This window comes from Cyprinodon tularosa, unplaced genomic scaffold (assembly GCF_016077235.1).
Source record: "Cyprinodon tularosa strain WSP-4 unplaced genomic scaffold, ASM1607723v1 ctg94, whole genome shotgun sequence".
Taxonomy (NCBI): domain Eukaryota; kingdom Metazoa; phylum Chordata; class Actinopteri; order Cyprinodontiformes; family Cyprinodontidae; genus Cyprinodon; species Cyprinodon tularosa.
Window position 1 is genome coordinate 1709857 of NW_024039718.1, and position 26354 is coordinate 1736210.

The 26354-nt window shown below is 38.4% G+C and overlaps 1 protein-coding gene across 2 annotated transcripts in view; it reads right to left on the minus strand.

The window, feature by feature from the left end:
* The window catches only part of csgalnact1a (chondroitin sulfate N-acetylgalactosaminyltransferase 1a), a 50426-nt gene that overhangs the window by 20123 nt on the left and 3949 nt on the right, over window positions 1-26354 (minus strand). For both annotated transcript variants that reach the window (XM_038275050.1, XM_038275051.1), the window contains 2 exons: window positions 9492-10814; window positions 1907-2123 (listed from right to left, as the gene is read on the minus strand). In XM_038275050.1, the coding sequence (XP_038130978.1) occupies window positions 1907-2123; window positions 9492-10311 (1037 nt within the window). In that variant the 5' untranslated portion in view covers window positions 10312-10814. The remainder of the gene's footprint in view (window positions 1-1906; window positions 2124-9491; window positions 10815-26354) is intronic.

Consider the following 26354-nt stretch of genomic DNA (forward strand, 5'->3'; position numbering starts at 1 on the left):
GCCCGGGGGGGCATTTTAATAGGCTGCAACTATTCTACTAAGCAGGATTTACCATGTAAAATGTGATGTGATAAGCAGCAGCAGCAGCACAATAAATCATAGATAATAGGAACATTTCCTCTACTGAGCTGCAGTGCAAAAGAAACAAGTTTAGCTGTTTTACTTGGTCAGCAGTGCTTCTTGTCATTTGATCAAATTTATGTATTTTTCTTAAAAGCAGACACACCAAGATCTCTTTATGATTAGTTTTAAAACATTTAAATGCATACTAGCTTTAAGCGAAATAAAATGTTAAACGCTAAAATGGCTCTGTGCTCTTTCTTTATCTAAGCTTTAATAAACATGTATGTATTAACAGCTTTCTCAATAGTCTTGTAAATTATATTATATATGTAAGCTTTATATAATTAACCAACTAAAACACCAGATTTCTTTTTAAAGTCTAATCACACCTCCATAAAACAATTCCTATCACAGCTCTCATGGCTTTGTTCAGTTTTACCACCCAAACTCTTCTGTGTGGATGCAGTCATTTGCCCCATTTAGACTAACTATCTAAAACCAACCCGTGCCAAGTTCAGACCAAGCTTTGATCAGTTAACTGTGCCGAGCTTGGTTCTTATGACCATTTACACATCACGCTAGCAGGGTTGCCTCGCCTCCAATCTACGGTCCACGATAGCTCTCATGGCAGGAATTACGCAAACAAAAATGGCGGCACCTATAACATTCAGGGGCTTATTGGTCTGGATAGCATCCTACGCCCAAATTTCAATGAGAGCCTCGGTCTCAGCATAATACCAGGTAGCACCACGCTCTTTTGATGCCATTTATTGTTAATAGGCTAAGAGAAAGTCCGTGTTACGAACAGTTGAAGAGATTTCTGTGAATTACAAACCCCAAAACGGCGGAAAACCTGCGTAATGAGACAGCTGACAGTAAATAGGAGATGAAGCAGTTTGCTCACGCGCTCTATAGCTCCATTTACACTAACGTCTGAAAACTGATCTGTGCCAAATTCCGATCGAGCTTGGATCAGTTAACCGTGCCTAGCTAGGTTCCTTATGACCGTTTATACATCATGCTAGCACAGTTCTTCGCCTCCTAGTGACAATCTATGGTACTATTGCTCTCTGGTAGGAAAACTTTATTGTTTTGTTCCGTCTAACATCGCCTAGATAGTGTCCTCCGCCCAAATTGCGATAAGAGCCTCAGTCTCAGCATCATCCCAGGTTACACGATGCTCTTTTGAATCCATTTTGAAAAGTATACAGTTTAGAAGATTTCGATTGTTGTTTACAATTCCTCTTTTTCTGTTTTGTGGCAGTTGGCAAGCAACCTATTGATGTGCATTACCGCCAACTACTGGAAGCTGACTGTAAATAGGAGATGACACTGCTCATAAGCTCTCTGTTATCTCTGAGCCACAACTGAACCGCACCGAGCCCTACGGTTGCATTAGAACTAGTTTAGGGGCTCGGTTGTGTCAGGCACAGTCCGGTTCAGTATTGCATGCCATTTAAAGTCAACAGTTATCTAGCCTTCCGTGCTTGGACTGATCTCGGCACGGTTTCAAAAGAGTAGTGTAAATGGGACTTTTGCCGAGCAACAACTGAACTGGGCCGAGCCCTACTGTTGAACTAGTACTTGATTTAGCGCGGTTCGGTTGTGTCTGGCATGATCTGCTTCAATTGCGTTCCATTTACCTTTAGGTTATCTTGCTTACCGTGCTTGGACCATTCTCGGCACAGTTTAAAGAGGGTAGTGTAAATGGGGCTATAGTGTCCAAGTACATCCTCTTTGTCCCATTTTCCTCACTATAGAAGGTGAAATCTCTTGCAAATAATTTATGGTATTTTTCAGCTGACTTTGAGATACAAAGTTCTCAATAAAACGGTTTACTTACCTGAAGTTGTGCATGAACTGTTTGAACTTATCCGCTCGTCTTGACAGTGGGACGATGAAATTAATCAGAATATTAGTCGTGTCCATCCTTTCATTTTTGACCTTTAGGAGGGGTCCGAAGGGTCGGAAGAGGACTAGACGTCTGAATTCATGACTTGCCTCACCTCTGAAGGTCAGCTCGTACAGCGTCCCTTTGTCCCTCTCTGTCCGAGTGATACCTATGGAATGAAAGATACTTATGACCAAACAATAATAAACGCAATAATATTACACATCCTCTGACTTTAACTATCTAGGCAGGGTATAAAAAGATTTCCATACCATTACTATTCTTTTCCTCAATTAGGGCTGAAACAAAGAATCTTATTTTGATTACCTGTTATTAAAATATTTAGTTTAGCACAATGCTAAATAGCTTTTTGGAGTTGGGTCACATCAAACACACTAATTCAGTCATTCACACACTGATAGTGATAAGCTACAGCCACAGCTGCCTTGGGCACACTGATAAAAGCAAGACTGGCATAAACAGGCTATATATATAAATAAAACTACAAATAGAAAGATGGTAAACTCTGATAGGCAATCATAAGAAGGCTTTTCTTGCTGTAATGCTGTGAAGAATGTGGCACAATTTAAGAATATGTGAGATTTTTGCATTTCTATGACCATTTATCTCTATGACTCAAAAAGATTTGCAACTATTAACAGATTATTTAGAATAGATGATTGACTATTGCATGAACAAGATGTACACTTTTTATAAATGCTACCCAACAGGGGTCAAAATAGAGGGTAGAAGTAAAATACACAACCACAAGACATAGCTCCTCACATTCTGCTCACTCACTTGGGCACAAACTAACGTGGGCCAGTATCCCACTGCTAGACCACATTTTGTGTTAAGTCAGATAGATTGTTGTTAAAACTAAGGAGGCCATTTACCATTGTGATATCTCTTTTCCTAATCTTACTTCTGAAATCCTGCTTCAATGGTTTTCTCCACTCAACCTCCTTATGTCTTTTCTCTTTTTAACTTATCTCTTGCTCTTAAGGTAGAGAAGTAACTCAGAAACAAATTATCACAAAATTATATGACTATGAGAAGCTAAAACCGATCTCAAGAGATTGAACAACAGATGAGCAACACATTTTTGCTATAGGAGGGATGCTTGCCGGTATACCATCATGCAAAAGTTGCAATTTAAAACCACTACAGATGAGGCAATACAGCCAATATGGTAGTGCGTATGTCGGAGCATCAGTCTACGTGTCAGCTTGACTGGCGGAAGCCCAATATTTAATGGAGAGGCAAGACAAAACTGATGTTTTGGTGGCTTTATTGAACTCTAGCTTGTGCACATATACACCTTACTCTAAAAAGAACAAACAGCATGTTATACCAAACTCAGTTCAGGTGACATGAAGGAAGGAACCATGAAAAGGGATTATTAAGAAAAAGATGCTAAATTAATATACATACAAACCTACACCAAAACAATAAACTATGCACCCAAAGTAATATTTGCATACATAGAAATCAATACAATTAAAAAAATCTAAAGTTAATCACAAAAACCCATCAAACTTAACAAAACTCATCCCAAACTACCCTCCTGATAATTTTGGTTTGCTCCAAGTGCATTTCAGGCGCTGAAGCACTTCTACCGTTTTAGCCACACCCTGCTGGGGAGCCAGACAAGGAAGAGGAAAGTACTTTGACTGAACATAAACAGAAAATAAGGACAAATAATTGACCTTAATGTTTAAACTTTCTTTCCCCAGACAGGATGGCCAGTCCTTCTGCTGCCAAAAATGTCCAAACAAAACTTCAATGAAGTACTCAAAAAACCCACCTATTTGTTCCAATTTAATGTTACATAACACAAAATCAATAATCATATTTCGTGGGGTAATGGGACTCCTGGTCAACGTTAAACTATGCTATTTGGAAATTCAAGGTAAAGTTTATGCCTTACTGAAATAAAAAAGCTACCGTAAGCGTTTGTGAAACAAATTACCACTGAGTTACTGAGGCAGACAGCTTGGTGATTGAGCTAATAAGGTATCATCCATAGCACTTTGGAGTTGTTGGATTGTGAATTTGATTAGGTTTGATCTAGGTTTAAGTAATTAGCGAAAGCACTGATTCTGTCTATAGATTTTGTGTAAATTTATTTCTTCATACTTGAAATTTATGTTGCTTCTAAAAGTGATATAAAAACAGCTTCCACTAACAATGTAACAGTCAGCTATGAGATTATGCTAAAGATCGAGCCACAATTCAGCAAACTTTTCTTTTTTTTTCCTACATTTTTAAAAAAAATCAAAAATAACACAATGTAGAGTGGTTTTCATAATGTGGTCATACTGTGAACCCAGATCTTTTTACTTAAAGGTCTAGTGGAGGATTTTTGTGAATTTTGAAAAGACCTGCCCTCTCCACTTTAAAAAAAGAAAACACACATGCACAACCCTGTGCCCGCTCCTGAGAGGGAATGCCTATTAAACGTGTGTGAGAGCGTGCACAAGCCCATTTCTCCTCGTTCACGCTCTGTTTAAAAGTTGCTGTTTGCATGGCTCATACAAGCTTACTTTCCAAAAGAAGATTTGCAATTTTTCCACTATGTCAGACTCACCACCGGTAAGTGAAAATTGGGATGAGCATGTAGGACGACCTTGCAGAAACATCACCATAATGATTGACAATTAGGAAGACCACTTATTTTGATGATCCACCCGGAAAAAGAACAGCCTCCACTATACCTTTAAGGTTATCGTATCACAATTTCATACTGACCTAAGCCTAGTTGGAGCAAAGCAGATTTAAGAAGTGTTCAATGCTGGTATCAGGAATGAAGTTTTTTTAGTCCCACAGACTAGTTCTAATGAATTGCTACTTATTTCAGAGTCTGAACAAGACAGTTCTATGCATTTAGGAATATTGACCATATATGTCAATATATGTAAGCAATAATTTGCAAGTTTTTTTATGGGTGCAATTCACATACTACTGTGCTGCTCAAGCCACAAATGCATTTCCTAACAAATGTGGCACCATTTAAGGAAAAACACACAGGTTTTTGAAAAAGTATGTTTTATTGCTAAAAATAATGGCCAAAAAAAGAAAGGATTTTGGGTAAAAATATTAGTGACATGATGGTATATTGACCTCTTTTTTTCCCCAAAAAACAGAAGCCTGATAAGGACATATGAGATATTTTCTATCCCCTCTTCTCATTTAGTCCAAAAGCCATAACAACATGCACAACACAGGCCCGTTCAGAGATAGGCTATTTTTGTCATGTATACTAACATTCTTGTTGCAAGCTTTACGTCAGCTGCTTCCCCAAGAGGTTTTTTTTTCTTTTTTTCAATTAATAATATTTTTTACTGGCCAGCAGACCCAATGAGGTCACTGAATAAAAAGAGAAAAAAAAAAGAAACCTAATAAAGAGAAAAAAGAAGTGGAACCAGACTAAAATGACTCAGAGAGGAAGTGAGAGTGTAACAGAGCAAAAAAGAATATGAGATCTTTAGAGAATTAAACGGTACCAGTAACAAACAGGGCACTATTTGAGGATGATGACCAAAAAGAGCTATAAATTAAAGGGGGGGGGGGGGGGGGGGGGGGGGTAGGAGGTCTATGGGCTAGATTGACAGGTTGATAGCAACCTGGATTAAATAGTGATAAATGGGTGCGCTTCCGTTGATAGAGGGCCTATATTTCTAGAGGGATATTATGAGCTTTTATTTAGCACATTTGATGAAAAGTTTAGGCTAAAAGCTTTTACTTCCTGTACTTGGTAGCTGGATGTCTCATCTGGTAGACCTTAATTGCTTGTGTTTAGCTTTCCCTCAATGGTTTGTTAAAGCAGCGTTAAATCTCTGGAAAATACTGTTGGCAGTCTCTTCATATTGGCTGGCTTGAATTTTGATCATCACTGCTTGTTCAAGTTGTAATGCAATTAATGGGCTTTGCGGACAGTTAAAATAGCCGAGAAATAACAAATCATAAGGAGCAGGCTGCGTTGTTCTTCTCTCACAGATGCAGATAGGCTGTTGACAAGAATTTAAGGACTTTGTGTCTTTCTCGTCAGTGAGCACATGCTAGCAACACTCTTCAGTGTGGGAGTTATGATTGAGGAAACTTCAATCAGCAATTACCAGAATCATTAAGGCGATTAAAAAACAACTCAGAAGAAGTAAGGAAAATGTAAGTAGCTAAAAATGATTTGGATTTAAGGAAAATAAAAATGCATTTGGATTATAAATTCTGTACTTTTATACGTACTGACTGAATATACCTACAAGTATGCAATCCAGGGTTTCTCCTAGAAACTGGTTACAGTAAGACAGGTGGTGGGTGTTACTAGGGTAGCCGACTGTTTTTTGTTTGTTTGTTTTTTTTATGGTAAAAGAAGACAGAAAATAAAAAAAACATAAATTCAGTGTTATTTTGAGATATCTTTGAAAATAATTAAATGTCAAAAAAAAAGAAAAGCTAATACAATAAATATTAACGGTTTGTGCATACGTTTAATTTTAATTAACAGTGAAATGCTGTTAATGCAAACAATTAGAATTAAGTGGAAACAAGGAATCCATAAACATGCATTTAAAATGACCAATCATTGCCTCATCAGGGATCTAAACTCTCAGTCATTGACAGAGTGACACATGAATTTCATTCATTGAATTCTTGCTCTTCAAACAAATGCATGCACATACTGTGATCTGCAAATCAATACTAACATATAGATACCTCAGATTCCAGAACTTCAGGCTCCAAAATGGATTTTTCAATTAAAATTTTGATACTACAGTTATTTAAAAGATTCAAAAGATGACCTGTGATGATTGTGGGAAAACAGTGAGGCTTAAACAAAAACACAGAATATACAAAATTGATATTGAGGACAGAAGAGGAGAGCTTCTTCTGCTTCAGGTTAATTAGTCTCGCTTTTAATATGACATTACCATGGTACTGAAAGTGGATATTGTTTAGTACTGACTCTGACTTTCAGGGTACTGTGCATGCATGTTTAGCCCCTGAGCAACAGAATGGGTCACTCTTGACATTCTAGCACTTTATAATTGAAAGAACTAAAATGTAAATTTATTTTAGCTGAAAATTTACTTCAATTTGCACTGATAGGAATAATGGTCCTCAGGCTAGCCATGGTTAAATGTTCTATAATCATACTTTTTTTAAGCCTTTCAAAGTCAATCAAAGCAATATATGATGAAATTGTAATATAACTAATACTTTATGAGCCTTGAAGTAATTGTATTGAATGCAAATGTAAATAAACATTTCTAAAATTAATCGAATTTCCCAAAAAAAATATAATTTCATATTCAGCGGTTGAAATAATAAAATAGAGATTTGTTTTTGTTCTAAATGCTTACATCTAATTCCATTTGCAGACCATTTTAGCTTCTAGAATGAAGTGCAAATACTTGAATTTCAAGTAAATATAGCTTACTTTTAGTTACCTTTTTAAGCCATAGCGGTATAACACCAACTGCTTGCATACATACATACATACCAACACACACGTAGTTACACACTTCCAGTTTGAAAGAAGAGCAGCTGTGCTCATTTCCTGTGGTTTTGATCAGAGTTGAGCTGAACAAACCGAGGGGATATCCTGGCAGTGTTTCTGCACAAACACACTCAGATTTATGACCTTCCAGGAATATACAGTGCTTTTTAGGGGGGAAATGGAAAAGGGTAGTGATAGTACAAAAATGCATCCCGTGTGATCTGATATCAAACAACAGATGCAAGTTTTTCCTTTTGTACCTATGTGAGAGCCCTCAGGTTGGACAGAGGATGTATTCAGTTCCTACTTAGCTTGTCCCGGAGCACTTGAGCCGTGTTCTTACAAAGTGAATGCCAATCCACCCAGGGACACGATAAAAGACCCCCTACTTCCCCTGACCTGACTGCATTCATGCTGCTGGGGTTTCACAAGGACGTTTTTGTTTGGACAAAAAGGACCATCAAAACTCAAAGGATAGATGATGGACAAAAAACTTCCTGCTTGTCTGTTATGTTAATTCATGCAGTAAAAAAGCAGCTGCAAGTGCAGCAACAGAGCTCTCAGATGTGTGAGGGCTATTAATTCATATGAGGGGATTACTATCATAATGATACCCCAAAAAATTATGAAGATGACTTAACAATACGACTAAAAATATTTCAGAAATGTATAATAAGAAACATTACATTTGTTTACACTTCAACTAAATGCCTATTCAGCAAGGATCCATGTTAGGTCACCAAAAAGCATTACATTTAGTATGAAATATATTATTGGATATATTATTCCAAAAGGGAAATAAAATGTAGGATCATATATTATATGATACATATATTATATGCTTGGTTTATTTAGTAACAAACTACTAAAGGAACCATTCATCAGAATACTCATTGACAATGGTAATCTCACATACCTACAGCCGATGTGTCTGTGCACATCTAAAGGCAAATTTTCTTGTTCGGCTGTTTTTAGCTAAACCCTGCAGGATTAATTGCGTCCTGCTTAAAGCATCATTTATGTTTTTAAGTGTAATGATGTGTTTTGGAGCTGAGCACATTTCGAGAGACTGTATAATCTCTGAGCACAAGAGATTCAAAATGTAAACCTAAAAAAAAAAAAGCTAATCGTTAATGGATTATCTATGAGCAGAAACCTAGGTTCTGTTGACCATGTTATCACAAGACTAACCTAGGCTAGCTGTGCATGCTGAACATGATGAGCATGCTTCACACTACATTTGTGGCTGCACTGCACAGTGGGCACCAGAGAAAAGGAGCACTACAAACAATAATGTTTTGCATTGTTATTATCCATTGTTTGCACCTTGCAAGATGCAATGAATGGACATATTACCCTGATAATTCTGCAGTTTACGATGAGAAAATATATTTTACCAGCATTTTACAGAGAGCTTCGTTCAAAATGAGAACAGCAGAGTTTGCCATTTGTGGGCTAATGGTTCATATGGTTTGCAAATACTGAGCTCTGAAACACTGCAAATTATTTTTTCAAACCCCCTTTAGTTCTGCCTTCAATTTTATTTTTATACCAGGTAACAGATCTCATTTAATTCTAGACCACAAGCTATTTTGGAGATATAATAAGTTCTCTGTTGACCTTTGGATCATACGAAATGACGATATAAAGATGTAAACATATGCTTGTTGAAATGTAAACTTAACAAAATGCTTAGAATATGGGGCTCCTGTTTAGGATTTTTACAGTAAGCATTTTTCAAAATCAACTGACATTTATAAATTGCATTAATCCAGCTCTGCCTGTAAGAGGGATTAACCCATGCACACCATACTTTTCACAATATATTTGAAGAATAGTTTAAAAATCCTGCATTATGTTCATCTTACTTTACATGTATGCATTCATATGATGCATGATTTCTATGCATATCTGAGAAAAGTGAAGGAATTAATGCAGGATTTTCTGTTATTTGAGTGTAAATAAAAGTCAAGGGGGCTTTCTCTGGTATGGGAATATAAACATAAATCAAGAAGCAGAGTGTGGCTTTGTTCTTACCTTCTACAAAGTCAGATGGCGTATAGACTTTGCTTGTTTGAGCCTTTTCTAGTGGGACTCTGTTGTCTTGTTGTGATGAGGGTGTGTTGAGACTTTGAAGAGCCATCTCGAGCACCTCTCCAAGCTCATCTCTCTTATCTTTCCTCACAGGCTTCTCCTCAGGATGACGCGTAAGTCCCATTTCCAGTTGGTACACCCGTTGCAGGGTGAAGCTCTCAAAAGGGACCACAGCGTACTCATTGGGCAACCTGGTGCCAGTAGTTACCTCAGCCTTTGACAATTGGGTTCTCAGGAACTCTTGTAGGTCAGACTGCTGACTCTTTGCTCCCTGAACCTCTCCAAAGCCCTCCCCTTGTGTTTCGGTGCCCCAATCCTGCCTCTCTGCTGGTCCATTTGAAGCTGTTTTCAAGGTCTCCTGCACTTTTTTCAGCTGCAGACTGCGTTCCTGTAAGTCCTCCTTCAGCTGAGAAATCTCTTTCTTCAAGGAGGAAATGTAGAGGCGGGGCTGCTCCTCACGCTCTTGGAGCAGCATCTGATAGGAGGGACCTGCTGGTGGACCCCCACTTTGGGCAATATCTCCAGCTGCTTTTGTGTCACTAGGTCCTGCTGCAGCTCCAATTGCGGGCGCTGCACCTCCAAGGCTTGGACGGTTTGAGCCAGCATGGGGCAATACATGACTAAGTGGGGGGTTGTTGGAATGTGGAGGGCTGCAGGTCATCAGATAGAGGAGTGAGAGGGAACAACAGAGGAGCACCAGCAGACCCCCAACACGAGACACCCAAGTAAGAAGTCCCCGCCTCAACATAACTGCATGTAGCATCAAAAACCCACACTCTTAAAATGTTCATGTAACCTCACACACTCCAGCCTCAATCAAAACAATCCATTTTCCATGATGTTCCATCACTTAGTAAGGAGGTGGGCGACTTATCAGCCTGACGTCATTTATTCTAAATGAGGTCACTCTGCCCCCGGTTTCTGTTAATTATTTTTTCATTGGCAACACAAATAAATGACTCAATACTTCTACAGAAAGAAAAGCCCTCTCTCATCTGGCTAGTCCACTTTGCTTCATGGTCTGCAGGACTCCAGTCCAGACATCGTCGCGTCATCCATCACTCATATGTGACTCATGTGTTTCCGTTTAATCTGACCCTCACACTCCATCTATATTTTCGTTTTCTTGTCTGCATCTGGGAAAGACACAAGATTCGACTACATGAGCTGGGGTTAAGCAGGCGGATGCATGGAGAGAAAAATGCAATGGTTTTGAGGGAGCGTAAATCCTTTCTGCAGTCAGTAGTGAGTTTTCTTCTTGGTTTCCTGAGAGAGGACACAAGGGACAAAGAAACAGTCAGAATATATTCAAAATGCTACAAATCAAAATCCTCCTCAGCCACGTTGGCACATTGGTTTCAGGGTGTTACAAAATGCTAACGTTGGATTCTTTCATGACCACAAGTTTGTTGAAAGAATATTGCTAGATATGCGTTCTCTTACCACAGCCACAGGACATTACAGATGTTTGTGTCTTAGGTTGTTCGGAAATATTTTAACTCAAGATAACACCAAATTCTTTTTTTAAGGCAAACCTAAAACATGTTCCCTTAATTTCAATGATTGAAATGTTATTCGCTTTTCCTGAAAAATAAAACCCTACCATATGAGCCTTATTATATATAAAAAAATGAGTGCTTATAATGGAATTCAGTGGGATTAAGCTGGTTGAGAGAGGTGTACACGAGCTGATCTTCCATTCTAAACACTGTGCAAAATAAGGGATCACAAAATTCAAAACCTAGAATAAAAAACAAATCATTGCCAATTTTCAAAATGAATAATACATGTTGGTAAGGTTTGGAAAATGTCTCAAGGGTTTATGTAATTTTGTTTGAAAGGGGTAAGTGACAAACCAACCTTTTTTAGGTTTTATGAATGAAATTTAACCTTCATTTTTTTCAATCTTTTAATATATAATATCTTTTTTTTTTACTTTTTGTTTGTACCACTTTGAAATAGTTTTATCCTAAGTGCATCATAAATAACATCCATTACCATCACTTTTATAACATTTTTTTTTTAAATTCCTTGTCATTTTTACATTCAACTCAATGGCTTAGAACTTCATCCTTCTTTTATTGTCACTTCCCGATTCAAACATGATGGAGTGTGTCCTGCCTTTTAATCATTGTAAACTCTGTCTTCTAGAATTAGACACATTAAATGCATGTTCAATTTGTTCTTATTTTTGTCTTTCCTTTTCAAGCAAATGAGGGCCCCTTGTTTGGAATCATTTTAAGATCGTGTCCACAGACTTAAGCTTTAAGCACAGTCACAAAACGTCCAGTCTGCATTGTATGCTCTAAAGTTAGCAGATGATCATTTTGTAGTTCTGCTGAAACTTATGTAAAGAAATAAGATGATTTCTAAAATATTATTATTGTAGCTGTACTGACTGTCTTCTGCTTTGTCCAAGAATAGGTCACAAGCGCAGCAGATTTTTCTCTTCCAGAAACCTCATTCAGCTTTTCTGGGGAAAAACCAAGGCTATCCAGGCCCTCCAGCATATCCAGGCCTCCTACCAGTGGGACCAGAAAGCATCTGAAACAGATGTCTGAGTCACTCTTCTTGATATGGAGGGGTAGCAGCTCAACTCCAAACTACTATCCAAGATCCAGATGACTGATTCTTTTAGTCATATCCCGGATTTCATGACCATATCTGAGGGTATGAATGTACACTGAGCAGTAAATCGAGAGCTTTGCCTTTTGTCTCAGCTCTTTCCTCACTACATCAGACCAGTGCAGTATCTGCATTTTAGAGGCAACCATCCTGTTCCATCTGTCGATCTCCTAATCTGTTCCCGCTCTTACTTGTGACCCAGGGATATTTTAACTCATCCACTTGAGGCAGAAACTCCCCTAAACCTTTATATGGTGATCCACCCTCTTATGGTAGAGAACCATGGGCTCTGATTAGGGGGAACTGATGCTAACCCTCCTGTTAACACTCCCAGTGCATGCTGTAGGTCATGACTGGAGGGACCCACCAGAACTACCCTATAAAAAAGGCTTGAATCCATACTCCTAGATTGCCCATGGCGCAACAAGGGATATGGTTATGGTAAATAGCCTGTACTTATATAGTGCTTTGTCACTTCAAGTGACTTGACAAAAGTGCTTTACACAACATTCGGTCATTCTCACATTCAGTGAAACACACTAACACACTGATGGTGGCAAGCTACATTGTAGCCACAGCTGCCCAGGGGCTCACTGACAGAAGAGACGCTGCCGTACACTGGTGCCACCAGGCTCTCTGACCAAGTTTACTATCCTATTGGACTAACTTATCTACATAAGTTATTCGAGTGAACAGGTTGAAATGAACAAGTCCAGCTCAGATAACTCAGACTGTGCTTCCACCAGGGGAGTGGGCAGGACAGACAAGTTGAGGAGATCCTTAAAGTATTCATTCCACTATCCAGCAATATCTTCAGTCAAGTCAAGGTCAGCAGTTTCCCATCCCCTTTGTAAACATTCTTTGTTTACAGTGGGGATAGCCGTTCTAGAGTGCAGCTTATCTCAACAAGCTGGGTTCCAGAGCTCAGGCTGTGTATGGAGGTGAGCTAAACTATTTTTAACAGGTAATATCAACCTATTCTGGAAGCAAAGACTCCTTCCCCCTGAGGTGACATCTAAGACCAGGTAGTTACTGATGAACCCCGAACCCCAGGCCCAGACCCCTGGACTAAATCAAGACTATGATGGAACGACCAGATTTATCCTAAAAACCAATGTCCAAATGACGACTGGTGTTTGGGGGGATAAAACACATAATTTACATCAGAAAATACAGTTAAATGAGATAATCTTTTCCAGTGTGCACAACCCATATTAATCACAATATACATTTCATGTTTGCTCTTAATGGCATGAGACAATCAAGCTTGAAATAGAGTGGGATGACTAGGAACTTATTTACTCCCACCGTCTGTTCATATAACTCATATATGATTGTGACAAATACATTTATTTATCTTTTTCTTGGTTATATCTACACAAAATACATTTTCAACAGATGCATACATTCAAACATACGTGCATACATATATTCATATTGTTACATGTAGTCATATACATACATACTTATTTAATTCAGTAAATGGTATATATGACACAATTATTATTATGCATCCCGTTTCAAGAAAAATTTAAAGGGTAATTTTAATCTATACTTTATTTTTTCTAAAAAAAAAAAAAAAACTGTTTTTATTACTATTTACAATTATACATTTTTATTTCTTTTTGATTACATCCCACAAAATCTGTCACGATCTTGGCAGTGATGACTGGCTTAATTACAGTATGAATTTCTTTCACCTGTCTAACTCTGCCCGGTTTCTCATTACTGCTCATCTGATCCACCCGCTCCTGCCTTTATTTAAGCTGCTTGTTCCCAGCCATCAGTGACAGATTATTCTTCAGCCTTTGGTGTTGAGAGTTTACCAGTGTTACTAATAGTGTTCTGATTGCCTGATTCTGACCCGTTTCTGTATTCGGGCCTTTGAGCTTGCCTATCCCATGTTCTGATCTGTTGGCCTGACCTGTCTTCGGACATCTGCCAGATTCTTCCTGTGGACTGAACCTGGATCTGCCTCCTGAGTTCGACCGGGATTATCCTGCCTTCCCTTCATCTACTGGGTCTGACCTCCTGCCAGGTTTGCAGCCTTTCAGGCTTCATGTCTGGAACTCTCTAGCAGCGTTCCTGCCTTAGACGCGCTATCTGCTGATACCGCAGATCCGCAGCCCGTCGTTTTAAATAAACGCTTTTTAAGTTATCCCACAGTCTGCCTTGCCTGAATACTGGGTCCCTCTGTCCTGAGTCATTACAGGTTGACGAAAAAATAACTATAACGGATCAGCCATAAGGCTAGACATCCAAGCACATTATATTAAGAAAATAAATCTATACAATAACTAAAGACTTCACAGTTGATGGTCACCTATAAGTTTAAAAATAACTTGTCAGAATCAAATTTTCACAACTATAAGGCGCATATAGCATCATCATTGAGGAGATGATGAAAGAGTGGCTGAGGGAGGTGAATGTAAGGAGACCAGGTGGTTTTTTCCACTCATCACCATCGCTGTTAATCTGTGACTCCATGCGTGCCCATCTCACAGCTGATGTGAAAAACATGGTGAAACAAATGAACGCTGTGCTTGCTGTTATTCCGGGAGGTCTGACAAAGGAACTTCAACCGCTCGACATCGGTGTGAACCGGCCGTTCAAAGTAATGCTACGTTCACGCGTCTGTTGCTTCATTTTTGCTGCTTGTACCAGTTAGTTCTGACGCGTAGCTGAAGCAGCTTTGCAGCTCTGGCTGCGCGGTGCAAAAGTGTGTCTGACGCGCGTTGGGCAGAGCTACTCTATCCTTTCTTTGCCTTGCAGCTATATTTGCTGTGATCAGTGGGAATAAAGTAGTTTTAAAGGTACACTATGCAACCGGTGTTGATTTTCCAGCGAGACTCCCCCCAGAGGGCGAAAGTAAAAGTGCACTGTCGTAAATATGCACAGCTGTTCTCCTGGTTTCTCCGTCAAGCCAGGCGCGGTTGTTTTGAGCTTAGCAGACAGGCTAACGCAACGAATGACTAATGCTGCGTTCACACCGCAGCTGGCGCGACAGAAGCAGCGAGTTTACATGCAAAGTCAATGGTTGACGCGCGTCAAGGCGCAGCAAAGGAGCAGCAGGCCCAGCGCGTCTGAGCAGCTGAAGCAGGGAGAGAGACACAGCGCTGATGATCAGAGGCTATGATCTCTCCTCTTAAACAGTTTATTGACGCCTAAATTAACTTAAAATGCAGAAATCTGCCGGCAGAATATGCAGTTTGGATTATTTAGATGAAAAACACCTACCAGCTGCCGCGGTGAACCGCGAGGACGTGACCTGGCCAGAGGCTGCTGATGAAGGGGTTCCTTCTGTCGGCGCACCGCTGGTATGTGGGGGTCTGAGCGGCTCCGACAGAAAAAATATTGAAGGCAGGATAATCATCTGAATGAACTGACGGCACTGATTACATTTTCAGGTGTATTTTCTCATTTAAACACATATTAAAACTACTTTATTCCAAATGATCACAGCAAATATAGCTGCAAGGCAGAGAAAGGATAGTGAAGCTCCGCCCAACGCGCGTCAGACACACTTTTGCACCGCACAGCCAGAGCGTCAGAACTAACTGGTTCAAGCAGCAAAAATGAAGCAGCAGACACGATTTTGCTGCTTTTGCTGCGTGAACGTAGCATAACTGCACAAGGATCGCCACTGTGCTAGCAACGAGAATGCTTTTAACTGGGGGGTGTAGCAGTTCTCGGCCGTAAAGCAAGACTGACTCTCACGAGACTTCTGAGCCTGTGGATGCGGGTCGGTGCTCCTGCAATTGCAAGTGCAGTATTTCCCCCACAGACCACCAGGGCGGCCGAGAATACCTTTGTTCAACCTGAAATGACTCATTTAATCATCCAAAACGTTATGGAACACATTAATTAACTGAAAAATGTTGCATAGTGTGCCTTTAATATGTCTTTAAGTGGGAAAGTCCACCTGAAAACTTAATCATTGCAGTCAGTTCATCCAGATTACAATCCCACCTTCCCATATTATTTCTGTCGGTGCCGCTCAGATCCCAAGATACCAGCAGTGCGCTGTCAGTAGGAATCTCATTCAACAGCAGCCTCTGGCCGGGTCTCCTCCTCGCGGTTGACCGCGGCAGCTGGTAGGTGTTTTTCATCTAAATAATCTAAACTGCAGGCACCAGGATAATAAAAGCGAACATATTCTGCCGGCAGATTTCTGCATTTTAAGTTAATTTATGCCTCAATAAACTGTTTCAGAGGAGTGATCACAGCGCTCTGTGTCATCAGCGATGTGTTTGTCTCACGGCCAGCTCCCAGGTTTGATTAATACTTTGTAATAAATACATGAATAAAGCACAATCATACTCAGTTTTGCTCCCGCTCTATTTTTAAATACGCAGTAGAGGTATTTAAACGTAGTAGAGGATATGTACCGGTATATAAAACCCACGCCCTATAGTCCGGTGCGCCTTATGTGTGTGTTAAATACAGAAATGGCACACATAACTGAGACGGCGCCTTTTAGTACAGTGCGCCTTATGGTCATGAAAATACGGTATTTAAATAGAATTCTGTCAGAAATTGTCAGTGTGCTACAAGATGGGACAAAGAGTATAGACAATTAAAATGAAAAATAATTCATCCTTATCTGAAATTATAAAGGAGGGAGTGAATGTGGATAGTGTGTTTTTTTTTTTCCAATCAGTGTTAAAATTCAAGAGCCATTTGGATGGTCGGCATGCGCATTAGCAAACCAAGCCATGGGTAATATGAACATCTGCTTACACATAATTATTTCTGAAAGCATACTCATACAATAACATTTGAGAGCTGAAGTGATATATTAAGCAAGACCTGGATCTCTTAATATATGAGCGTCTGCGGCAGAGTGCTACACTTTAAAGACTTTGGATATTTAGCTCAAAATAGATTTAATTTGTAATCAAACTGAAACAAAATTTTAAGAGCAAGCAGAGTCAGCGTGTGTAACAGTTTTAAAAAGCTAAACATGTTGTATCTGAATGTACCAGGTGACATTAAAAACAAATCTGGTCTTTACTATGATTTAGGATTCATTATCAAAAGAAGATATATCAAAATTTAAGCAATACATAAAAACATTAAAAAAACTCAAAATTTGATGAGCAATCTCTACCAGCTGTAACCATAAATGATTTTCTATGTGAATTTGAGGTCATCATATGGCTGTGGATAAACTTTGCATAAACTTATTTTTGTTAAAAGGTGTTTCAGTATTTGAGCTACTGTAAACATCAGTAAATGCATCTCTGTATCAGTCTCTGTCCCTGTAGACTGCTTACACAGTCAGCCCTTTGTCAGCCCTTTGACCCAACTGCCTGAAGCTGAAGCAAATGAAAGGATTAGTATGTGGTGGAGGTGAATACTGAACTGTGCTCCAAGACATGGAGGGATCACAAGACACGGGGTGTCTCTCTAATAGGACCTCCACTGCTGATTCCAAAATGTTTGAGGAGAGGTTGATGAGGAAAAACCGGGTGAGTCAGCGGTGGAGAGTGACAGAGCCTTCTAAGACACTCAGTCATCCTCAATTACAGGAAACAGCTTATGATATTAAAAAGCAATAAATCGTTAAATGTGCAATGACGTCAAGCCTGGATATGAGACATGCAATCTGGTTTGAAACTACTAATTACTGCTGTAATTTCCAAATTTAAGAATGACATTAGATGCACTTGTTTAAGATTGACGAGATTAAGCCAGGTCACATTCCGCTAAGTTAGAACTAACAATGAAACAGCACCCAGCAAATGATTTATCTCTGCGCATAAAGGCTTTTCCCACCATTTAATCTTGTTACAGCCAGTGAGTAATTGTCTTCCAATCAGGCAGTTCTGTAAAGCTATAAGAAAGAGATTCCTCTCTAGAGGGAAGGCTATTGAGATTGAGATTTATAAGCAGAGACTCAACTTTAAGCCAAATAGAAAAAAAAATAAAATAAGCAGATTCAGCTCCGGTTATTTGATTCTCAATGAGGATAGCTGTGGCATAGAGATGCTGGCTGCTAAATAATATTGCTGGATTTTTATTGGTGCTTTCTCAGGCTTTTGTGACTTGCTCCCATCATGCCCCTACTTCTGCCCACTTAGTGCACTCTAACAATGCAAACTGAGTTTATAATTTTTTTTTTTTTTATGTATTGCTTTAATTTTTATACATGTTGGATAATAAATTTTTAAATTGCACTAAAGGCCATATTAGTTTTTATCATTGTCAAATACAGTAAGATTCAATTAGGGTCTTTTTCCCCCCAATGTTAGATATGCTGAATCTGTTTGCTTTTTAAATTTGGTTTCAGTTTGATTGCACATCGTATTGATTTAGTGCTAAATGAGTAATGTTTACAGATTAAAGGCATTCTCTTTTTATAATCCCAGTCTTTCAAGTGTACCACACTGCTGCATCAGCTTAAATGAGTGAATCCAGTTCTTGCTTCATATGAAGATGCATGAGGACATCTCAGGTTTAAATGAATATGAAAAGATGCTTTTATTGTAAAAAGCCAATATTTTTCCTGTTAGAGTAAAATCTGTCTTGTGTGTAGCTATACTGTTGCTTTATCTACTGAAATAAGTCTAAGCTTTTATGAGTCTCAGATATATGTTATTTTCCATGTTTAGTGATCCTAATATTCTTTTCTTTTGATTTAAATCTCAAAGAGGAAGAAATTCTAGATGCAATTAGTTATGTTATCATGATATAACTAGTAGGATTAACTCAAAATCTCAAAATACTTTGATTAGACCCTGCATGGTTATGAATGGAACCATTATTTAACAAGTCCAATTATAAAAAGGTATATTTCTTTTGTTTTTTTGGTACTAAGTCTATACTACAAAACCTAAAAACACATCAATCAAAGACAGAATGATTTAACAGTATTTACTTATTCAAGTACTCGTAAGAACAAGGAAAAAGGATGGTTGATTTCTACAAACACAGTTAAAATCCCGCTTACTGTTGTTCTTGTTGTTCAGTTTATTTCATTACACTACTACTATGTGAAGATCCTAACTAGTAACAGCAGTTAAATCATAATACGCTCTTATGTTCATCTTCATATGCTCATATGTTCATCACAATCTTACAGAATTATGACCTTCACCAACATTAGAAGTGCTAAAATATTTAGACTTAAATTAGAACTACATTTATAAAGGACTAAACATCTTTGGATGTTTAAATTAATATTTTTAGTATGGTATATCTATGTGTTGTCATAGTGTTTACATACTGTGATGCAGCGATGCTGTTGCCTAATCATTTTGCGTTTTCCACCAGCAAAATATTTTCATTGTGTGATTTGAACAGTTTTTTCAAGTATAATTGCATAGACAAAAAAAAAAACAAAAAAACAGAGATTTGAAATAAATAACACAGAATTGAATTTTACTTGTATATAGCCCCAAATCTGCTTCTCTGGGTGCCCCAACACTATCTAGACACTATTTCACCTTAAACTAATGTAATATTCGGCTTTATACGCAACACTTCCTGTTTTCTCTCTTTGTAGAGCAGTGACTTCCCCTTCTAGCAGCCTGCTCTGAGTCGGATTAACGTCTGATGTTTCAGTGCTACTTCAAAAGCCTGTATAAACGTAATGGAGCTATATTTGATATTTTCGTCACTGTATACCCAAACCAATAAACCTGCATCCTATTCAACACGAGTTTGTTTAATAACAAATGAAATGGCTCAGGTGATGAATGTGTTTTTTCCCCTCTTATCATATATATTTCATTTTTCATGCAGGAAATAGAAGCACAGATGCAGGGCTGCTGTGGAGGATGTTCCCAGATAAAAAAAAAATAACAGGACGTTATAAGAATAATTTAGTATTTTGGTGACGGGTTTTGTTTTTAGCTTTAGGTTTATGCTGGAGCTTCCTACCAACAGGGTACCTGCAGATTTTTGTAAACAGATATATTTCCAGAAAATATATTAACCAAGCAACTTTTTATATTCAAATACATTTGCATATCTTTCAGAAAATTTGTCATAAAGAGAAGGAGGTGAGTGCTGAATCAAGGGCAAGTGCTATAGGGGTCTGCTGGCAGAAAACACAGACAGTCCTCTATCCCACTTCTGTTTGACAGTAACACCAGCACAGCAGAAATCCAGCATAGGTGACAGGTTATCTTTGATATGTATGCCTGTCTTTGTTGCACAAAGCTACCTTTGAAAGTTTTAGGCAACTGACAAGCAAGCTTTGACCTTCTGAATTGACTTGGACCAACAACTAGATTAAAAAAGCCTAGCTTTTGAATTCTGCTGTTATTCAATAAATTGAGTTAAATTATTTTTTGTATGTATATAGTCAAAACAAAAATGTTCTTGGGGTGTGATCAAGGGCAGGAATTTTCCAAAAATGCAAGAGGAAACTGCAGAGGGGATATTGCACATCTGCTTTGAGGAAATCTGTTTATGTTTTAGAAATACAATGATCTTTCTAAAATAGAATAGAATAGAATAGAAAAATGGTCATACAAATGTGGACCGTAGAAAAGTGTATAAGAATAACATAATGGCGAAGATTTAAAAATAAACAAATCAAATACTGTACTGTAAAGTGTTTTTACAACATAAAAACTGTGCACCTGGAAGATAAATAACCAAATTTACAGCTATGGACATTTTTACAATAATGGATATTTAAAAATAGCAGCAACATCAGAGGTGTGCAGAATAACAGCAGCTTGTTATTTAACTGACTGAGGTAGAAACTGCAAAATCAGCATGAATGTAACAACTTATTGGGGTTGTTGGAAACAGTGGTGGTTATAGAGTCTTACTGCTGCTGGGAGGAAGGATCTGTGATAATGCTCCCTGGTGCATTTAGGGTGCAGCAGTCTGTCACTGAAGGAGCTCTCCAGTTCTTCAACAGCTTCATGCATAGCGTATTGATGGATATCATAATTATTCTCCGTTTCAGTTAGAATAGTGCACGCTAAAGAAGGTGCAGATAGCTCAGTTGTTTTAGTGTATCTATATGCCTTCCTATTGATTTTTCATCTATTACCTATAATGAGTAAACAGACACAAGGCTCTTTGACACACGCTGACTTTGCCTTATAACCGCTGTTGCCAGCAGAACTGATTAATTTTAACAAAAATCAAATTGCAATTATTTTCTATAACCAAACCTGATTCTATTTTGATTTCCTTTGCATTAACCACAGGTGTGTAGATGTCCTCCTCCCAGATTTTTTTTATGACCATGAAAGCTTCCTTGTACAGTCAATTGTTACACTTTACTGTAGCCCTTTATATGAAGAAGTACTTACATATATCTGCATGCACGCATCTACATGCCAGCTTTAACTCTTCCTTCCTGTATGGTGGCAAACACACTTTATCTTATTACCTCCATCCAAAGAGCTGCAGAAATACATGTATTGTCTTACTCTTGTTAAATGTCATATGACCAAAATGAAATGCCTCTGTCATTTGAAAAATTGCATTTGTTAAATTGAAATTACAATGCAAATACATTTTTGCATTAATTGCCCAGACCTAGTTGCCAGACCATGTTCAGCTTGTCTCAGCTTCAGCTTTCAGCTTCAGTTTGTCTGGCATACAAACAAGTCCAATCTATTAAGGGGTGAATATGAACAAGTGGATAAAGACTTAGGCATCATAATACCATGTGAGTGACAGAATCTGAAATCAGCTTGTTTCTCTGTGAAACTGGGCCAATAAAGTTGATTCTTTGTTTAAATGTTACTTTAATTTGACTTCATATGTGAAAATAGCTGCTTCCGTTATACGTAAAGCTTGCCTAAATGTTCATGAGTGATTGTCTAGCATGCATGTTGTTCTGTAGCTCTGGATTTAGCGGTTAACTGCCATTTCCTAATTACATAATGATCTGTGGAAACTTCCTGAAAGCTCTGGGCTGTACTTTTGTTGCTTTTTTTCCTTTATAGAGGATTAGCTATTTACCCCTATTAAAACCAGATGGTACATGTTAGTATTTGGCTTAACTACCATTTCTGAAGATAGTTAAGGTCTCGATAAGTTCCTTCTTTGAGCACTTAGCAGCAATTTTAGAGTGACTGGGATTAGCAAATGAAAAGAATTACACAGAGGGCAATGAAATTGTTTGATTTAAATCAAGATTGCATCATATATTTAAAAAGGCAAGTTTATCTGTATTGCACAATCCAGAACTAGGACAATTTAAAGTGCTTTATATTTATTAAACAAAAAAATGGGAGAAAAATGAAAGCTGAATAAAAGCAAATAAAGACATGATAAAATCAGGTAGTAAGGCTGCAACTAATGAAATATTTTCCAAATAAATTAATCTGTTGATTATTTTTTTTTGATTAATAATCGGATAGCAAAAGATTCTTTAAAGAAGGAATTTGCCGAAATTAAACCAGGTGAAATTAAACTTTTTCTGGATAGAGCATACGGACAGATGAAATCTTAAATGCAAAATGTTAAATTTTTTTTTTTTAAACAACTTTGGTATAATTACTGCTCTAAGTGGGTTGCTCTGTCAACTAAGGGCATGTTTTAGAGTCTCTATACTCCAGTTAAAGATTCATCAATTACTAAATTAGTTAATGATTATTTCACTAATTGATTAATCACCAGGGGCGTTGCTAGGCACAAAGCTTTACTGGGGCACTGCCCCCCTAGTGCATATGCCCCTCCTTCCGTACATAAATACAGACAAGCACACTGCCCCACCCTGATACATTCCTACCAAAATTACCAGTTGAGATATTAATGAGTATAAGAGCATATTTGTTTTAACAAACATGAACATTTTCAACATTGCAGCTATAATAAATAAGACATCAACAACTTTGACAAATAAAAAGTTTCCTTATACACATTCTGAAGTAATCATTAATTCCTAGGTTACAGAGTTTTAGTTCGTGGGAAATTTTAACTCATCCTGAGCTAAGATTTCCTTTTATTTTTTGAGCATTAAAGTGTACCTCCTATTTATCATTTTTGCAAAGTGGTCAATCACTTGTGACTCAGCTTAGAAAGTTCTTCCTTTTCAACTGATAAAATAGCATCATGATGGAGCCTGTCTTGTCCCATTGTGCACCTCAGCCAAGTGTGGAGCCTTCTCAACACACTGAATGACCTTTCACAACTCCAGCTGTAGACTGGGATGGTGAGGGAGATCTGGATGACCTGCGTTAGTGTTGGGAATATGATGTTATCAAGCAAGTTGAAAACACACTGCATATCCTTGATGACAAGGCTTTCTTTTTTAACCAGGAAAAGCTTTCAAACCATTTTGAATTAAATGAACGTTTTTTTACTCCAAATTTGCGCTGGGGATGGTGGGACAACTTCACTTGTTTAGGACCATCATGCTTTCCCCCTAAGTCACTAATGTCCCCTTCTTGTTTGTGGAAGCTGGTTGTTGCTCCCTCATCACCTTCATGGTCCTGTCTCTCCTGTCCTTCACCTGCCTCTTGCCTGTCAGTCTCGCCTCCTCCTCCCTTTCCTACTCCAGCACCTGCATTCTCATTCTCCACAGCAAACAATAAAAAACCTAAATTTATAATTATGTAAAAATCTATCATATTGATTATAACGTCCCTAATGTAACTGCTTAGCTTAAATCACTAATTCATTACGGGACCTTACCTCCCTCTCTCTCATCTTGTTTTACTGCTTCCCTGTCTCTGCTTCGTGTGAGGAATTTCCTGATATCCATCTACAAACCAATGCAGTCATTTTCAGTTAGTAGTCTATAAATCATGTGGTTTCACTGGGAAAATAATAAAATTGACAGGTAAGAAACGTTACCAGAACTAAAAATGCGTTGTGGCCGCACAGTGTCCCATCCAACTCAGTTGAGAGCAGCGCGTTAGTTTACCTGCAGTTCATGCAGTGACATGCGCTGACGTGGGGGCGCTAATACATCCTCAATTTGGAGTTACCAACACACTTGCTGCGCATTTGAGTAGAAATATACGTCTCCTTCCGTTGGAATTATCTAAATTGATGCATTAAAAAAATGTAATACTGTTGCAAATATTCATGAGATTTATACTGGGGCACAGCTCATTTATACTGGGGCACGTGCCCCAGTAAATGGGGTCTGGCGACGCCGATGTTAATCACGATTAATCCCATTAATTTTTTCATCCCTAGCAGGTAGTAAAACAAATAAGACCACAACTTTAAACTAATATTACCACTGTTAACAGTTTAACTTCAACAGCCAAAGGCAGCTTTAAACTATTGGGTTTTTAACTTTGTCTTAAAGAACTCCGGCTATCGGTGTTTTAACAGTCTGCTGAGTTTGTTCCAATTAAGTGGAGCATAGAAGCTAAATGCTCCATGTTTGTTTCTAGTTCTGGGTGTTCAGAGCAGGCTGGAACTAGAAGACCTGAAGGTTCTGGGAGGTTGATACATTGACAACAAGTCTGTTATGTATTGAGGTGCAGATCCATTTATTGATTTATAGACTAACACAAGGATTTTAAAGTCTATTCTCTGAGCTGCAGGGAGCCAGTGTAAGGACTTCAGAACTAGACTGATGTGTTCTACCTTTTTAGTGCTAGTGAGAACACAGCCAGCAGAGTTTTTGATCAGCTGCAGCTGTCTGATGCACTTTTTAGGCAAACCTATGAAGACACTGTTGAGGTAATAAATACTTAAAAAAATGCATGTATAAGTTTTTCTACACCATACTTGGACATTAGTCCTTTAATCCTAGAGATGTTCCTCAGGTGATAAAAGTCTGACTTAGTAACTGCCTTTATTTGCCTTTCTGATCCCATCATAACACCAGGATTTTAGCCATAACGTTCCCCACTGTAACATAAGTCCTTTAGGTAGGATTTAAACCAGTCCAGCAAGGCACCAGTAAGGCCGACCCAGTTTTCCAAACATGCTGATAAAATCAAATGATCAACAATATCAAATGCTGCACTGCGGTCCAATAATACCACCACTGTGGTTCCTCCACAGTTTGAATTTTATCGGATGTTGAACTATATATAATGTTTTCCTTTTATTCTGACTGTCATAGCAGCTTCTAACTGAGACTAACACATTTACATGCAGATGGAAATTCCAGAAAAGAGGTCTTAAGTCCTTTTAGGCCAATAAGATGCAAAATATGCTTTCCCTCTGTGTAATAGGGCAATTTGCATCCAAGAAAAAACAAACAAAAAACAAGCAGCTGATTAAAACAAGTGATCATTCATGTTCGAGCCTGCTTTGTCCCTGCTGACCACAATGTTTTGAGTATTTGTTTCAGGTCAGGGAAGTTAATTTGTTCATGTGCATGTTTGTGTCAGTGAATGTCAGGGTTTCTCTCCACAGACGAATTTTTCAGAACATGCCCTCTGGCTGGAGCTCAGTAAAATATAAAAACAACCACCATGCAGGACGGAAGCAGAGAGATCAATTAAGATAAATAAAAAAAAAAAAAAGGGAGGAAAAGGAGGCTGGTACGAAGTCCATTTATCCACAGATAACTTGAGGGAGATGAGATCCATGGAATGAGGAGTGAAGAGAAGTGAGTCTTAAGTGAGTAAAAGGTACAGAAGAAAGTGAGAGAAAGGTTTTGTTTGATGTCTCTGGTCCCCTCAGGTGATTCTCTCTCTCATTCATTATAGGATGGCTTCCCCAGAACCTCCCCATCAGAGCGACATCTGGAAAGGACTTCTACCCTTCCTTCTACTGACAGTCCTTCTTGCTTTGAGCCTCTTCAAAGCCAGAGTAGAAAGGGGAAACTTTAATGTTCCCGGAGGAACAGTTAAGTTACTTTAGCATTCTTTAAAATATTAGAAAGTTTAGTGGTGTATAACATTTGGTGGCTACTTATTCCCTTGAAAGAAGCTATGCTGAGGTTAAAGGAAGTAAAAACTGCAAACTTTTTCCATCATAGAATGTATGTGAAACAGCTGGAGGGACTATATGAGTTTTCCCCAGATGTACAGTGGGGCATTCATGGTGCTAAAGCTAAATGAGCTCCACTCATCACCGTTCTAAAAGGCAGCCTTGATCTAAAACTACAGCTGGCAAAGTGACAGATCTATGAAACAGCTGACTGCAGGTTGTACCAGAGCATATAGCCCAGCTAAACAGCTAATATCAGTATGTAGTACTTGTGCAACTCTATAAATAACAGAGCTGCAAAAGGTCCTGCAAAACAAACAAATCTACTTTCTGCTTTTGGGAGATATTCTCCAAGAAGCT